The sequence below is a fragment of the Gadus morhua genome, chromosome 17 (genome assembly GCF_902167405.1).
Source record: "Gadus morhua chromosome 17, gadMor3.0, whole genome shotgun sequence".
Classification (NCBI taxonomy): Eukaryota; Metazoa; Chordata; class Actinopteri; order Gadiformes; family Gadidae; genus Gadus; species Gadus morhua.
The window spans coordinates 10,555,803-10,574,550 of NC_044064.1; the positions used below are offsets into that span (position 1 = coordinate 10,555,803).

The window sequence follows — 18,748 nt, forward strand, 5'->3', positions numbered from 1 at the left end:
TCATTGGCTGGCCAACGTCTCTGGGCGGGCCAGGCAGAGTAAGGGGAGGAGCTTAGATGCAAAAACGTTTTTTTCAAAGGCGAGCAGAACAGCTAGTGCTCGTTTTACACCAAATGCAAGTTTTAGCCACTGGGGGACCATAGGCAGGCTAGGGGAACTCATATTTATGTTAGAAAACCTCATAAAGTGAGATTTTCATGTCATGGGACCTTTAAAGGAAACTTATAAAAGGAAAACAGCAAGGTGAATTATTTACATATGTGACCACAAACTTATAAAAGGAACAGAACAGCAAGGTGAATTATTTACATATGTGACCACAAAATACGCCTGACCTACACACATGCCCTGATGGCCTCTCTGAGGTGCATGTACAAGTTCACTGCCTGATATGGATCTGTTGCTAGGGTGAGATTGGACTCAGCCATAAAGATGTTGCATAGTTTATACAGATCTGGATCACACGGTTTGGTCTGGCGAAAGATGCATTCGTTTTTGCACAGTTGAAATTCACCATCTTCAATTGGGGAAAGGAAGTCTCTTGTCCCATAGAGTTCAGGTACTGCAAACATCACGTTCGGCCGACCGCTGGGGACGTTAGGATTTTTCGATGGCCTGATGGTGTGTGTGTTCCAAACCTGTGCAGTGTCATCCAACTCATCCTGTTAAAAGCAAGAATATAAAAACAGTATACATTAAGGAAGAACTATAAATGCATATCCAGGGCTGTTCGCAGATTTTTTTTAAGTGGTAGCACTGGTGCCAGCAAGCACAAAATTCAGTAGCATAAAAATACATTTGAGATTCACAATCAATATTATATCCTTGTGTGCAGTAATAATTGTAGAAAAAATTTCACTTATTTGGACAAGAGTCTAACCTGCCAATAGCAACTTTTGCTGATTCAGAATTGTTTCCCCCCCCCCATAGAACAATAATATGAATGTCTATATCTGTATATTGTTTATGTATACACATAATTATTATATTAATGCTAAACATTTTTAGAACATTTCCTTTTAATTAAAACCAAACTTTATACATTGAACACTGCCTATTTAATTAATTAGTAAACCGATTTCTGCAATTTAGGATAAATTAAATAGGTTGTTGTGTATGTTTTCGGAGTAGTTCTTCAATGGCTTATTTCAAAATGTGTCTATAGGTTACTGTTGACTGCTCTCAGCTCTCTGCAGCTAAAGGACAAGATGTGTCCAGCCAAAGTGGCGGCTGGACTCAACAACGACTACTTTACCCAGTTTGGTGATTGTTAATTTTGAGCCCTCTAAGCAGTGGCGTGCATCATCCTCTCTGTGTCTCAAAGACAGCATCTGTTCATTAACAACCTGTCGCACTAGTGCGATTAGCCTACCAAATTAAATCAAGCACAACATTGTAGCATTCACCCTCATCCCCCCCAACCTGTCTCTTCCTCTCATGTCCCTCTCTGTCAACTCCTCTGTTTATCTCTCCCTTTTCTACTTTTCCTCTTCTTCCTCTAATCCTACCCCTCATATCTCACTCACATAAGCTACACATATATACACATGAAAAAATATATAGATAATTAATTTACTCACCTGGATGAGTCCCATGCAACAAAACTGAAGGAGACCTTTATCCAGAAACCCACCATCAAAGAAACCGTTGTCTCTGAGGTCTGCAAACAAAGTTAACCAGAACTCCACGCACTCCCTACGGAGAAAACCCCACCAATATTCAATCCTCTGATTGGCGGTGCTGGCTCCCTCCAAGTAACTGTCAATGGTGCAGTCTGGCTGGATGGGGACGAGGAAACGCTGAAAGCCTCTGACGTAGCCATTTTCGGTTCCAAGATCGCCGCGCACAACTCTGGGACAGCCACCCAAATGCTGCACTGCTTCTATGTAATACCCTCCGATCAACTTTGGGTCACTGCTTGTTGTGTAAGCATTGAGCCAAATCATTTTCCTTGAGAAGCCATCAATACTTCCATTGATACAAATGCCATATGGCTTAAGTTTATCATAAGAGTCAATGTGCCATATGAAGTTCGGCCCTTTAGAGAAGTAGTTTCGTCGTCTGAGACGTCTCGCTAGCCTTCTTGACACTCCTCTTGGATCGAGCTCTTTTAACAACAACCGCACATCCTCTTTCCTCACACGCAGTCCATGCTCCCTGCATTTAGCGTACATCCATCGGTACCCGTGAAGCTGTCCGGAGTACTGCAGTTGGTGGCTAATAAAATCAACCAGGACCGACAGGTCAGAGTACGCCTTGCGGCGAGAGTGTCCCCTATCTCGCAGTATCCTCTTGAGATGTCTCTCACTTATCTGGAAAGCGTGCCTACTGGCAAGTATGGCTTTGATGTCCGAATATTTGAGGCCAAGCTCAAAATAAACATCGATGAATCTCCCGAACTCCATCGTTGTGGTTGGTTTTCCTCTGACCCGGAAGTTAAATTCTGACCCGGAAGTTGGTTTGCGATATCTCGCAAAGTCTTTTGCGATATCTCGCAAAACCTTTTGCGAGATCTCGCAAACCAATTTTTTTTTTTTCTTTTCAACCAATTTTTTTTTTTTCCTCCATGTCCCTTGGGGGGCTCCGTACCATTGTTGATTTCTCACCTGAAGAGCCAATCTCCAGAGCTACGGCTCGCCAGGCAATGTCCTTTTTGGATTTGTCTTTTTAATGACGGGAACTTTGGTCACATAATTTGGGTTTTCTCCACCTCGATGACCAGTCTCTCATCATCCATTCTCGTAATTGTTTCTCACAAACGAAAGAGGGTGACATCCAGCGGTGAGGAGTAGATATGGAGGTGCCTACGGGACCCGGGATGTACAAACCAGCTTTTAAAAAGCGCTTTTTCAGGGGCGGCGACGCTAGGGAATAGAACATTGGCTCGAAGACTAGTTGGGCGGCACGGCGCGGCTAGTCGGCGCCGGTGTGAGCTAGTACATCCGGAATAATGGGGGCTGACTTTTTGGCGCGCCGCTTCGGCGCCGGTGTGTTTAGGCCTTCAAGCCTATATAATTAATTGTGGGTCTCTGGGAAGAAGCCCTAAAAAATCTATGCCCACCACTAATATATATGTATTCATTATATATGGGAGAGGTATATATAGTGCACTTTGTCCATCTCTATGGCTCCCTCTCTCTCTTTTCCACTGTGTTTCGAGAATTCTCATCGATATAACGAGAATTAATGAATTGATTACGGCAAGAAAATAAAGGCTCCATGGTCATGATAATTTAAATATAATTAAATTAAAGCGTGTAACCCTGCGTTCACACCAAAAGATGCATTTGCTGCCCGAACGCGTTGACGCCTGAGTTTTGCGGCGCGTCAAATCAAGTTTTGCGGCGCGTCAAACTTTTGACGCGCATCAAAAGTTGAAATATTTCAACTCGAGCAGCATTTGACGCGCCGCAAAATACGTGAACGCGCCCTTCGCCCGTGCCCGGCAGCGGGCACGGGCATGCCGCGCCGCAAATCAGATTTTGACGCGCCGCAAATCAATTTTGCTGCCCGTTTTCTCGGCAGCAAATGCTGCGGCAGCAAAGCAGCAACGCGTCTCTACATTCACTTTGAATGGGATCACGACGCGCGTCAACTTTTTGCATCTTTTGGTGTGAACGCAGGGTAACGATGAAATAAGACGATCTAGTTGTGGGCCACCAGAGGCTGAATTTCAACCGAATTCGGCCCATAACCCTATTTTTTACATATTTTTTATATTATGAATAAATAGTTTCATATTTTCTGGTATACCTGAACCACACTTACAAATTGGTGGAAGTGGATTTTCAATGGTCAATTAGGCTACAGATCTTGTTATAACGATAATTGAATAAAATCTATGGTCTACTTATAATATTATAACTAAATAACAAAAAAAAAAGAATAAAAAAAAAAGATATAATATATATTTTAATATTTAATTAATTAAATACAATAACGGCTTTAAACATGTGACATGCCTACGTTTTTTTGCCCCTTTCTTTTCAATGGGCCTGCGTAAAAGTCACGTATCATCGGAGTTACCTGCCTAAAGGGATATTGGCTGCAATACTGAGCCACCTCAGAGACACCATGTTGGCACACAACTCTCCTTGAAGACTCTTCATTCACATTACAGAAGTGAAGGTTGGTAGTGTTTATACTGTAACAGTGCAGTCATGTTTTATTCCTAAGAATGCACTGCTATCATAACTTTTTGTTACAGCTGTCCAGGCTACTGTGTCCTTCAAGAACTTTGGAACATCCACCGATCCCTTCACAGGCCAGACTTCCCCAGACTGACCTTTCCTAAGGCCAGGAAGGGAGAGTGCAGAGCCAAACCAGTGAAGACTGAGGCGACATTCCATTTGTCACAACTTTTCTATTACTCAAAAAATAAACATTTATATTGAACATGAGACAAAGTACTGCAACACAATGAATAAACAAATAGATACACATAAATACCTGAAAATATACCAAATATTCAATTTGCAAAATGAAAATACATGCATGAACAGTTGTTGAATAATCTAGTAATAATCTCTATATTGCATGTGTATGAGTATGTGAATGATTTGAAGGACATGATCATGGACAAGGGCTTTGTCGACCCAGCATCGTACAGAGCAGAGATTCTGAAGATAAACATCCCGCCAGAACTGTCTTCAGAATATGAGCATCCAGACAAGGAGGAGGTCATCGCCAGCAACGTCTCCAGATTCAATCAAGGGAGGGTGGTTTGAAGCCTCCGTATCTTCCATGGGCGTCAGGGAACTCCCGGTGTATACGAAGAACAACGCATGATGGGATAACAACCCGTATCTACCGCCCAAGGAAGCCCCAGCACCGTTTCACAAAATTTAAGCTAAAAACCTGTAACGACTGAGAAAATGTAACGTTGTTAGTCAACATGTTCTACAATGTCAACATCTGTGTTCACATTTTCTCATTGAATTCAGTGAATTCTTCACTTATACTGTATTTAGATGCACAAATATTCATGACTGCGTTCAATAAATGTTTATTGTATCTGTACAATGTTTTATGTGAATTAATGCGTAATATGCAGTATCTGCTTATGAAAAAATTGGCTATATGTTAAAACGTGATGTGAAATTGTGTCAATGGCTGACTTCATCTCATCTTCGTTGAGATGACTTTTTTTGGTTTATTGTGTATGAACAGTCAAGTAGGTTATTATAAATAAAACTCACTGCTCTATCCCCCGTAGTCGCAAAGGACCATAGTCAGCTCTGTTAATGTTGCATGCGTTCTGCAGTGAGAACACATTTAGAGAAACCGGTTCTACACCTGGATGGTCTATCATACAGGGAGGCCTTTCATTCAGCTGTTCCAGCCATCTTGTAACCTATTATGGATAACATAAGGTGAGTATCTGCAGTGGCATGTTATCAGAAATCATGCACTGCAAACATAAGTGTAGGTAAGGGTTAGGTAGCTGCTAATGTTACCTGAGGCACCTCCTGACAGCATAAGTTCTCAGGCTCTGACTGCATTGTGGCACAATTTCCACATGTGCAATTATACAAACAAATACAAATAAATCATGCATGTATAATGCTAAATAAATAAACCTGGCATACCAGTATTTGCAACCAATAATAGCTCCCACGTCTAAGATTGGTGCGTGCTCTAGATGGCCACATTTTCCTAGCCTGAGGTGAATGTCCAGTAGCCCTAGGAATTCTCAAGTTTACAACACAAACACATCTGGTTGACATAATATCAGGTTTTGTGAAATAGAAGAAAAATATTCAGGTTCGAACATATATGGTTGAACCACTGAAGCTGCCCTGTCCGCTACTTTCACATGCTACGGTACCCTCTCTCTGTAACCATGGTAACAGTTTGTTAGAAGGGCGTTTCCAAATGCAATGGGCGGTAGCTCATTTGCATTGAAGCTACACACCCCTGAAACAGCGCATTCTGAAAGGGACTGCACAAGAGGGAATAGCGGTAGGCGAGATTTTTTTTCCTAAAAGTTATTTCAAGCAAACAGCTTCAAAAACATGTTTTTTGAAACTCAAATGCTATGTTTACTTGTTGTGAAAATAGCATAATATGTCTCCTTTAAAGTGTGTAGACACAGCTGGCCTGTGGCTACGTTTTTGAAGTCTGGGGTTAAAAGGTCAAAAGGAGCCGGTGTAAGTACCATATTGGCTCGGCTACCAGATCGGCTCGGGGTCCGTCGTCTGCTGATTACGTTACACAATATCATTGGCTGTACGCTTGAATGGGCGTAGGCTACATTGTGATTGGCTGCTAAGGGACAGTTGTGATTGGCTGTTTTGTGCTGTAGCTCTGGCTGTCGTCATAGCAACCACAGCGAGCACATGTGTGAGCGCGAGTAGGTCTGTCTAGTTTCGGTTTGTGTTGCCAGATTGGGCATATGTCCCGTTTTTCCAGCCTAACGTGATTCAAAGTAGCCAAATCAGGCTGAAAATGTGCCCAATCTGGCAACACGGACGGCTTATCTTAACAGCCAAGATGATTCCGAGGGATGTTTTGTTTTTAGAAGAAAACTATCCATACAGATAGGTTGGGAATGGTCTATGTTCAAAATGAAAGATCATTACAGGCTCTTTAATTTAAGCCATAAAAGACCTTATTGCTGTAGATAGCGTATTGTGTGACGTAATCAGCAGACGACGGACCCCGAGCCGATCTGGTAGCCGAGCCAATATGGCACTTACACCGGCACCACGCCGCTTATAAGATAACAAAAAGCTATTGTGCATTTCTCTCATAACTTTTTGTCATTATTAAAGAGAGGCCTGATTCTTAGATATGCATGTTGGATGGCAAGGATGTAGGTCTGGGAAGAACTTCAGGCCAAAATCTTGCAAGCGAGCCGCTGGGTGAGGTGCAACGAGATGGAGCACTTGCTGAGTCATTTCCTGTAGGGCTGGAGCCACAGGTTGATGCATATGCGTCCATTGAGACCACCTTTGATATACAAGAGACCCCAGGTCTATAGCTTACTTGTAAATGTTCTCGACTCAGTCACCTATTGCATTACTTCCTTTAGGGCTTTGGCCTCCTAATTGATCATTGTAGTATAATTGAATGCCCTCTTTCATATATATGATACCACCACCACTGGGACGTGGCAACAATTCTCCAAATCCATATGGGGAGGGGGGGGGGGGGGTGCTTGTGGACAGTAGGGGTGTACATTAGACATAAATAGGAAGCAAACTCAGGAGGAGGAATGACCTCTCACACATATTTAATTAATTGTTTCAAATAACCCTGCCTCGTTAAATCAATGAGCTTGGTGTTTTGCTTTAAAAAATAGGTTATAGACGAAGTCTTAACTGCAGAAAATAAAAACATCCAAGGTGCCTTTAGAAGGAAACCTTGGAATATCTGTCTATTTTTTAACCAGCAGACCCCACACCATCTCTCTCTCTCTTGTCTGAAAAACGCTCCCATTCAAAGTGCATCGGTTTAAATTTCGTTCTGTGTAGCACGAAAACATCTGAGAAACGCTCTCATTTAGAATGCATTGGTTTACATTTCGTTCTGTTAGCACAAAGAAAGTAGGACAATCGTACTCTTGGACACAATTCAATAGATTAAGGTTTGTGCGCATGAGAACAAATTCATGTGATACCGGGTTGAAAATACAATAAAGACATTCATAGACACTTTTGTTCTTTATTTTGTGTCAAACTTACCATAAATCACACACAAAATTCCTTTTGACTGATATTTCTCAACTGACTCAATCAAATGAACAAATATTTCTGATGCAATAACAATATATAAATGAAACTTTATGAAAACACCGTAGCAATGCAAGTGATATATTCTCATTTCTGAATTGTTAAAATGCCTTGAAGATTATCCACCGAAAAAACTATAACAAATTTAATAAAGAAATAAAAAAAGGTGTGAACATTGAATGAAAGAGGAATAAAACAAAATAAAATACACCATTTAAACCTAGGCGAAAATATTGACTCAAAACATATGTCTTAAGTATTGTACAATGCCGATTTTTCCAGACAAAAGTGACTCAAAACTATTAAACAAATAAAATGCATGAGCAGGATAGCCTTCATGCTTTGTTTACTACTTTGATGTCAAATCTCAAAACATCAAAGAAAAATATAAAGCATCATTCTCAAACTTTTAAAAGTTCAAATGGAACATTAACAACCACTGCAAAATTAAAGAGGCATGTTAAGTTCAGAGCTTGGTTTGTAATCAACTGGTTTGACCTAAAAGTAAAGACACACATCCTTATATCACTACTTATATCTCGTCAGTTCAGACTTTCCTGCCTCACAAATGTAGTAGGATAACTTGTGAACTATAACATAACGCATGATAAAAATGTGGTGATTTTCCCAATACTCCCATTAGATCGAATATATATTATTCTAAAAGAGGTTGCTCTTCCTCGTGGTCAAAGAAGAAACTCTGACTCTCATCTTCACAAATCCTACTTGACATTAAATGCTGCTTTAAGGCTTTTCTCAGCATCTTCCTTGCTAATTTTTCTCCATTCAGTGGGAATATCTGCAGGCTTGGCATCATAAGATTTAGCAAAATCCTTGTTGAACTTGACCATCACATATTTCCAGTAATCAGATGCTGTATAGCTACCATCTGCAGGAATTTCCCAATCCTCGTAAAATGTTTTATATTCCTTGTAAGGATGCCACTCCCACTTAGTATCCACATGCTTGAATATTTTGTCACTAAAGACAGCGGATGTGCAAATATAAGATATGAGTTTAGTTGAGTCGTCATGTCTGTATGTTCCAAACCCCTGTGGCCTATGTATTTCAACACGATGAGCCTTGTGAGCCTCTGCCCCTGCCTCACATGGTGCCTTGCAGAATGGGCACTGTTTACCACATCCAACTAACTTAGCTGTAAGCTTATCTAGTGGCTTTGACCCGAGTCCGTCTAGTTTCGCTTTGAATTTAGTTTGTTTTTGTTTTTTCTGCAGAGCTTGTTCCATTTCCATCACAGATTTTTTAAGAAAGTCTGCAAACTTTTCTGCTGTGGCTTCTTTCAAAAGCGCCATGCAAGCGCTGAGAGCATCCTGGGAGATTACCAATTTATCACCAAGTTCCTTGCAAATATCTTGAACAAACTCTTTTTGGGTTGGTTTTTTGTTCACTTGGGCCTTTTGAATAGCAGTGTCAATACATCTGATACATTGTTTTAGATATTTATCCTCTAACTCTAAAAGTTTGGTTCCATCTGAAAAGCGTTTCTCAATTTGCTCCTGAATCCATTCCCTTATGAATTTCTCATATGAACTGGTGTACTCTTTGAAGTCGTCATACCTTTCTTTTGAAAGCAAGTCTTTTAAGACAGAATATTGGAAATCCATGCGCGTGCTGAAATTCACTGAATCATTGCCTGACACCATTTCATCAACAACATCTGGAACCGAGGAAAGACTAATGTAGGTCTCTACTGCAGGCTGGAGGCAACGATTAGCAAATTCCTCAGCTTTCTTTTCATCCTGCTCCACTGCGTGATACAGGTCTTTAAAATCATCAAAAAACCTATCTTTGTCTCGATTGACACACTTGATTGGGTCATTTTCTGTTATGAAATCCTGGTGCATTTCTTCAAAGATTCTAGCTGCATAACTACAAATGTGTAATTTTAAACTCACTACATATTGTGTGTCTGTTTCTAGATCGAGTTTCGCATCAATGTGGTTCAAAATCTCCTGAATGTAATTGTCATGGTAATCTGTTTTCTCCTGCCTTTTAACAGATACAAGTCTTTTGCAACTTACTATAATTTCGTCAGCCTTTGCTTGTAACTCTGCTTTATAACTCCATTTTAATTCTGTTAATTTAACCAACTTTAAAAACCTGCCACATTTAGCTTCGAAATCCCCATGTCCATGATCTTTAAGTTTTACGTCAACTATCTCATTGGCATGACTACCCATTGGGTCTACATTCTTTCTCAGTTGAGCATGAACCCTACTATAGATATTGGTTTTGGGCATTACTTTGTCACGGAGAGGTTCTGTAGCTTTCTCCCACATCTGGTCAAAATCCTTTCTCAGCTCTTCATCCGATTGGCTTTGATTTTTATGGCCTTCCTCTAGCAGTCTAAGCACTTCTCCCTCCAAACGTTTTGTGGTGCTTTTCTTTACTTCCTCAACTTTTGCCATTGCCTCTTTATTTTCAGCCGCTATATGTACTTCCGACTTAAACGACCTTTCCGATTCGTTTCTTAGGATTTTTGCACTTTGTATGAAGTCTTCTCTGTATCTCTCGACTAGGTGGACCTGACCATCAGTTTTGAAATATAGTTCTAGGTTTTCAATAAGTTTTTCTTCCCATTTAATTAGCTCTAAAAAGGCTTCAGTATTCAATTCCGTGACAAGATCTCTGATGTTGGATGCCTCAGATATGCCAGCACTTGTTCCAAAATTTGAAATCTGTGTTTTTGCACTTATTTCCAATGAGTACATGTGCCTTTTGAATTCCCATTCCCACTTGTTGAATTCTGTGCATATTTTCATGTAAGCATCAACCACCAGGCTATTTCTAAAGCTGAATATGAAATTTTCATGTTTTATGGCTTTCCATAGGCTTGCTGTCCAATTAATAAATTGATCAAAGTCGTAAGCAGATGACTTGCAATCTTTCAACATTTGGATAATGTTTGTTTTCAGTTCATAAACTGCTTCACTGTAACCTGAATTTACTGGTGCCATTGGTGGGTTTCCATGCCATAGTCCAGGAATGTACCCGTTGCCAGTGTCTGGATCATATTCCATTACTTCCTTGAAGCTTTTGTTTTCCTCTTTTTTCTCAACTTTGGCAGCTGCCTGTGTCATCTCGTTCAACTGTTGTAACAGCACGGTTCTGTCCCTTAAGTTATTGTCATGGGCTGACACATCCGATACGTTCTGATGAACAAACAGACATTTTGGTTTTTTGCCGACTTCTTTCATCCTGAGAAAGGCATGTACTACAATCTGTAGGATGTCTTTCATGTCTGTCATGTTCTCCATTGCAATGTTTATTATTGTGATGTCACTTAACCCCACAACAATAGTTGCAAGCTCATTGTCGTGCTCATAGCTATCTTCTAATTGTGCTAGCTCTAGCGATTTCAGTCCTTCGGTGTCAAGGATGATCAAAAAATCACAGTTAATTTCTTTTGAGTACTCTTTGTTCACTCTGATGAGCAACATGAAAGCCCCTCTAGTGCATCGGCCACTGCTGACCGCAAACTGCACTCCAAACATAGTGTTGAGAAGAGTGGACTTTCCTGTGCTCTGAATCCCAAGAACTGTGACAACTCTTATCTTACTCTCTGGAACTACCATTTTTCTCAGCTCAGAAAAGACGTCCTTCACCCATGCCAAAGGAATGCCTGATGCTTCTCCATCCACAAGCTCCAGTGGAAATCCATCAATGAGTAATTGGGCACACAACTTGGGCAAATGCATGAATTGTTGACGAAATTTATCTGATTCAGGAAGGGAGACTGTAGATTCATATATTTGACCCATTTCTCGAAAGTAGTTTTCAATGCCTAAAGAGCTTTTAGATAGTTGTTGATCAATGACTTTAAGTTCTTCTTTGCTTGAATTCTTACTTTTGAGTTTATACTCCGCCCTGAGATGTGACAAATGTTCTCGGGACAAGTTGTCAATTTTAATTTGCATCCATTTAAAAAAATAAGCCTGTTCAACAGCTGGACATGAGAGTGCATCTATGAAGCTGATCATATCATTTGAAATGCCCAAATCCCTCTGCTGTTCCCGGAGATCTTTTTTCTGTTGGTTTAGGCCACATTTGTATTTTTCTATGTCTTTATCCCCAGCTTTTCGAAGCCGACATTCCTCCTTCTCTAATTGGGTAAATTCTTTCCATATTGAGCCCTGCAGAGGAAGTTCTTTTTCTTTGTACTGTACAGTGTCTGTTATTTTTGAGGTGATAGCTTCTGCATTTTTCTCAGCGTTCCGACAGTCTGAGGCATGCTCATCAACCATTATTCCAAGCTCAATAGCAATGTCAGCCATTTCCTCTATGCTCTTTTTTTTCTCTGTCTTTTTAACAACATTTGTTACTATGTCTTGTATAGTTTTTGCAAAGTCGGCATTGTTGACTTCCTTTCTCTTACAAATGATGTTGGTCTGTGGAAAACATATTTCTTCCAGTACCTTTATGCACCTTTCGTGGTTGAAATTATTGTTATCCACATTGACTATCAAGAAAATCTCTGTTTCGTGTTGTTTTTTGAGTAGTTCGTATTGGTTGTCAAAATTGTCAAGAAACACAAAAACTGCCGCAGACGTTTTGCATAAAAAGGAATATTGCAATTCACAGAGAGCAATATCTCCTCTGAGATTAGCTACAGCTACTGGTTCATTGAAGATATCAATGTTTTGGCCACCACAGGGAAGATACCAACTAGTTTCGACAAGTCCTTCTGCAATTTCCCTTGGAACATTACCACATGGCATGTTATGGTGAACAAAGGTGTTTTGGTACTGTTGGGGATTGCTTAGGAGTGTATTCAGAATCTCTGACTTCGATAACAAACTTTTACCCAGTCTCACAAAGGACACCATCGGAAGTTTGGGGACCACAATTGATTTTTCAATACAGCTTTTGGTGTCAGAGAGTGCCTGAGGTCTGTACTTTTTAACAATGCCTCTCAAAGCCCAAAGCATGAGCGTTTGCTTCTGTGTGCCACAATCAGGAAGCAGTAGAGGCAACCCAAACTGACACATGGACATTTTGACTGCCATTTCTTGCTGAAGGAGGCCATTTGAGCACAGAAAGAGAGCAGTGATTATGTCTAATGGGTTAAGCAATTCACCTGACTTTTTAGGGCCAAACATGGTGTAAAGATCTAAACCGACATTGCCACGAGGAAGATCTTGCTCTAACTCACTGCCTGCAGAACATTTCACATTTCTAGCAGTCCCATTGACCATCATTAACCTCTTGAGAAAGCACCAAGGGAGGTCTGAAAGACATTTAGTCGCTTCTTCTGTGACGGCCTTCTTGTCAATCTGTAGCACACTGCTTAGTGAGAGCTTCTCCTTGTAGTTCTCTTTTAAGCCAAGATTTTTGAGAAAATCCTCCAGTTTAGTTTCTGTGGATATGATAGTTCTGATCAACCATTATTGTGGATTCGTTTCACATTTCTAAAAGTAATTGAACATCTTTAAACATTTGCTTGTTATTTTGGTGGACTTAGTGAGGGCATAATGTCATCAATATCCTGTTTGTCATTTAAGGCAATCTTTTATGGTTTAATTTTGTTCAAACCATGTTGTTTGTAAATAGGAATATAAGAGTAGATTAAAATAGATGGGAGAGTCTGTCTACAATAAGCAAAAAGAGCAGTATGAAACTTGTATGAAAAGGTTTTGGTAGGTAATAAGAATAACTCACCTGTGTGGGCAGATGTCAAGGAAGGCTGGCTGAGTCTTCCACTTTTCAGCTGTGTTTTAATTTGGAAGTCATACGTGAGCCCTGGCTTCAGATCGGGGAATGTCACACTGTTTGAATCTGTTGTCTGCTCTCGGTGTGCTTCTGAATCACAGGAACAGGTCACAACGTAACCCCCCACCTCACCAGCAGGTGTTTCCCATGTAAGAGACACCGTACTACTAGTGATATGGGAAACATGGACATTTCCTGGAGGAATGGCCTCTGTAAAAGATGAAAAACAAACAAGCATATTCATGTAGCATGCTACCTTCTGGTTGTATCAATGTTTAATTTCAAGAGGGGGATTGATCTCATGCTATGAAGCATTCCTAGTCCAAGATGTCTACTTTGCAGGAATCTGTGATATGGATAGTCTGTGACTTGATTTTGCAAGAGTAGTCAAGATGATTTGCTGTTCGGTTGGAGCCCACCCAATAGTAACGATGTTAGTGCCAGCATGATGAACCTCTAGTGATACAAAAGTATTTTTTTTTTCTTTATTTCTGTTTATGTACTATTATGAATGTTGTTTATTAAGGGCCCTAGTAATTGTGCTAGTGTGTGTAGCTATCTTACATTGCTTACGGATAGGAATAGAATTAGAGACGTTCTGATACCATTTTTGTTCATTCCGATACTGATTCCGATTCCTGAATTTGATTATGGGCCTTTACCGAGTTTATACCGATATAACATCTACCATTGTAACTACTATTAGCACTTGTTCTGGGTTCCCTTATGATAACAGCAATGTATAGACGGTTCACTGAAAGTCTACAAAATTTACTTTCAGAACAAGATCATTTACATTTATAATCCAAAATTACAATAAACATTTGTATTCTTGTAGTTAAGTGTCCATGCATACATGTTTTTCTGACTTGGTAGCTTGAACGCACATAGTTCGGAGAAGATACGGTTCCACCTCAAACTTACGTACTATAACTATTATGAATTTTGTTTATTAAGTACCCCAGTAATAGCACTAGTGTGTGTAGCTATATTATATTGCCAGTAAATAGGAATATAAAAGTGGATTAAAGTAGAGTGGAGAGTCTGATAACAATAAGCAAAAAGAGTAGTATGAAACTTGTAAGAAAAGGCTTTAGTAGCTAATAAGCATAACTCACCTGTGTGGGCAGATGCCAAGGCAGGATGGCTGAGTCCTCCGCTTTTCAGCTGTGTTTTAATTTGGAAGTCATACTTGAGCCCTGGCTTCAGATCGGGGAATGTCACACTTTCTGATTCTGTTGTCTGCTCTCCGTTACAAAACAGGTATAATATTACATGTAACAGGTAGAGTAACAGAGTTATTCAACACACTGCACAAATGGAGTTGGTTGAAAATTTGATTAATCGCATTAACGTCATAGTTAACTCACGATTAATCGCAAATTATTTTTCTATGCTAAATATCCCTTGATTTCTTTGTCCCATAATTCTTCTCATTGTAATTCTCTTATCAACATGGTGAAGCTTGCCTTGTGCAAAAATTTTTTTATTGATAACAACATTGACATATGCTGATCAAAACAGGACGATATAAAAAAAGATTCTATAGTGCAATTAAATGACTGCTTTGAACAAATGTCATTTGAACATAGCAGTCAGGCTACTGCTTCTTTGTTTTGAGCCAAAGAATTATTATTTTTTTTTTTAAATAAAATAATTGCGTTAATCGCGCAATATCAATTTTAACGCCGTTAAAATTGGTTTGCGTTAACGCCGTTAATAACGCGTTTAACTGACAGCTCTAATATATATATATACAGGTGCTGGTCATATTATTAGAATATCATGAAAAAGTTGATTTATTTCATTAATTCCATTTAGAAAGTCAAACCTGTAGAATGTATACATTCATTCCAAACAGACTGATACATTATAAGTGTTTTTTGCCAAAAAGAAGATGATTATAGCTGACAACCAATGAAAACCCTAAATTCAACATCTCAGAAAATTAGAATATGGTGAAAAGGTCAGATATTGAAGACACCTGGTGCCACACTCTAATTAGCTAACTAACTCAAAACACCTGGAAAAGCCTTTAAATGGTCTCTCGTTTTGATTCTGTATGACACACAATCATGGGGAAGACTGCTGACTTGACAACTGTCCAAAAGATGACCATTGATACTTTAAAGAAGGAGGGCAAGACACAAAAGGTCATTGCCAAAGAGGTTGGATGTTCCCAGAGCTCTGTGTCCAAGCACATTAATAGAGAGGCGAAGGGAAGAAAAAGATGTGGTAGAAAAGAGTGTACAAGCAAGAGGGATAAACGCGCCCTGGAGAGGATTGTCAAACAAAACCGATTCAAAAATGTGGGGGAGATCCACAAAGAGTGGACTGTAGCTGGAGTCAGTGCTTCAAGAAGCACCACATACCGACGTATGCAAGATATGGGCTTCAGCTGTCGCATTCCTCGTGTAAAGCCACTCTTGAATAAGAGACAACGTCAAAAGCGTCTCGCCTGGGCCCAAGACAAAAAGGACTGGACTGCTGCTGAGTGGTCCAAAGTTATGTTTTCAGATGAAAGTACATTTTGTATCTCCTTTGGAAATCAAGGTCCCAGAGTCTGGAGGAAGACAGGAGAGGCACAGAATCGACGTTGCCTGAAGTCCAGTGTAAAATTTCCACAGTCAGTAATGGTCTGGGCTGCCATGTCATCTACTGCTGTTGGTCCACTGTGTTTCCTGAGGTCCAGGGTCAATGCAGCAGTCTACCAGGAAGTTTTAGAACACTTTATGCTGCCTGCCGCGGACCAACTTTATGGAGGTGACGATTTCATTTTCCAACATGACTTGGCACCTGCACACAGTGCCAAATCTACCAGTACCTGGTTTAAGGACCATGGTATCCCTCTTCTTGATTGGCCTGCAAACTCACCTGACCTTAACCCCATAGAAAACCTATGGGGTATTGTGAAGCGGAAGATGCGAGATGCCAGACCCAACAATGCTGAAGAGCTGAAGGCCACTATTAAAGCAACCTGGGCTCTCATAACACCTGAGGAGTGCAACAGACTGGTCGACTCCATGCCACGCCGTATTGCTGCAGCAATTCAGGCAAAAGGAGCTGCAACTAAGTATTGATTGCCATACATGCTGAAACTTTCCATGTTCATACTTTTCAGTTGGCCCACATTTCTAAAAAATCATTTTTTGTACTAGTCGTAACTAATATTCTAATTTTCTGAGATACTGAATTTGGGATTTTCAGTAATTGTCAGTACTAATCATCCAAATTAAAAGAAATAAACATTTCAAATATATCACTCTGTGTGTAATGAATTGATATAATATGTAAGTTTCACGTTCTGAATATAATTACTGAAATAAATCAACTTTTTCATGATATTCTAATAATTTGACCAGCACCTGTATATATATAGCTGTGCAGTATATAATATTTATAATCTCAATGTTAAAGTATATATATATATATATATATATATATTAAGGCAATTTACTAAATAGACCATCGGCAATTAATTGGTTGGTTACTATACCTCCTCCTTCATGCTGTCTATTCCAGCTGATTCTTCAGCCATTTTCCGACCGAAAAGGAAACTAAATTGATCAAAATATGACAAAATACAAAATCACAGGCATACTCGCACACAGAATGAGTCCCACATAAGTATTGCCTATTTGCCTGGTTTACTGGTTGTCAAATAAGTATTCACCAAAGAAGGTGAGGAACTTTTTAAGAAAAATGCAGAGGGTGGTTTTATTGTCAAACTTAAGCTGTCTTCATACTTGAATCCTTCACACTAAAGCTTTGCTATACGACTTTCAGGTTTCTTGATTCAATTTAAAAAAAGACCACTATGAAAGCATTTCTTAATTTACATATCAAGTTGAACTAATGCATAGCTGGTAAAAAGCATTGGCCAGCTTTCAATGTGTTCTATATTAAGTTCGTCCTTTATAGTACAAGCGGCTGTATTTTCCCAAAAGAAAATACTTCTGACCAAACTCACGTGATTGAAGGATCAGACGCTGTTGGACATCAAAATGTTCGTCGACTCCTACTGAGCAGCAGTGTGTCAAGAGTTTCTGAGAAGTGAATTAAGTTTGAGGCCAGGTTATTTTTATACAAGTCATCGCTGCATGATTATGGATCCCGCCCGCTCATTATCAACAGATCCGCCCATGATACCAAGAATCACGCTGTGATTGGCTGGCAATGACCCAAGCACATGACCTAACATACTGAACACGCAGTCGACCAGTTCCAAACTGTCAGCGGTAGACTGCCACAACCTATTATTTATTTATTTTTTATTTTTTAAATGCCACCATGAAAATGTTATATGAAAGAAACTTGGTACACATGCACCTTTTGTCACGATGAATAACGCTCAAATTGCAATGCCATTTGGATATAATCATGGAAGGAATCATTTAAAATGGACAGTATGCGTTTAGAAACATGGTTGGTGATAAGCTACTTCCGGTAAACCAGTTCTTAAGGCATACCTACCAAGGAAGCACAATATATTCGCCACATATGGAACAGCTCCTTCTCAAAATATAGCGTACGTAATCTGCCAGTGGCAACATACAGGTGCTGGTCATATTATTAGAATATCATGAAAAAGTTGATTTATTTCATTAATTCCATTTAGAAAGTCAAACCTGTAGAATGTATACATTCATTCCAAACAGACTGATACATTATAAGTGTTTTTTGCCAAAAAGAATATGATTATAGCTGACAACCAATGAAAACCCTAAATTCAACATCTCAGAAAATTAGAATATGGTGAAAAGGTCAGATATTGAAGACACCTGGTGCCACACTCTAATTAGCTAACTAACTCAAAACACCTGGAAAAGCCTTTAAATGGTCTCTCGTTTTGATTCTGTATGACACACAATCATGGGGAAGACTGCTGACTTGACAACTGTCCAAAAGATGACCATTGATACTTTAAAGAAGGAGGGCAAGACACAAAAGGTCATTGCCAAAGAGGTTGGATGTTCCCAGAGCTCTGTGTCCAAGCACATTAATAGAGAGGCGAAGGGAAGAAAAAGATGTGGTAGAAAAGAGTGTACAAGCAAGAGGGATAAACGCGCCCTGGAGAGGATTGTCAAACAAAACCGATTCAAAAATGTGGGGGAGATCCACAAAGAGTGGACTGTAGCTGGAGTCAGTGCTTCAAAAAGCACCACACACCGACGTATGCAAGATATGGGCTTCAGCTGTCGCATTCCTCGTGTAAAGCCACTCTTGAATAAGAGACAACGTCAAAAGCGTCTCGCCTGGGCTCAAGACAAAAAGGACTGGACTGC

General features: G+C 39.8%; 2 protein-coding genes across 2 annotated transcripts; both read right to left on the minus strand.

Moving 5' to 3' along the window:
- Positions 1-211: 211 nt before the first annotated feature.
- LOC115529690 (uncharacterized) lies at positions 212-3,008 on the minus strand. Its single transcript, XM_030338633.1, has 2 exons — positions 1,581-3,008; positions 212-662 (listed from the first exon to the last, which is right to left on the minus strand). The coding sequence occupies exons 1-2, from the start codon at positions 2,403-2,405 to the stop codon at positions 336-338; spliced, it is 1,152 nt and encodes a 383-aa protein (XP_030194493.1). The 5' UTR covers positions 2,406-3,008; the 3' UTR covers positions 212-335.
- Positions 3,009-7,625: 4,617 nt separating this feature from the next.
- On the minus strand, positions 7,626-17,016 carry LOC115529042 (interferon-induced very large GTPase 1-like). The gene is made up of 4 exons (XM_030337476.1): positions 16,960-17,016; positions 14,582-14,705; positions 13,413-13,673; positions 7,626-13,110 (listed from the first exon to the last, which is right to left on the minus strand). Exons 1-4 carry the CDS (start codon positions 16,999-17,001, stop codon positions 8,456-8,458), a joined length of 5,082 nt encoding a protein of 1,693 aa, XP_030193336.1. The 5' UTR covers positions 17,002-17,016; the 3' UTR covers positions 7,626-8,455.
- Between the last annotated feature and the right edge of the window lie 1,732 nt (positions 17,017-18,748).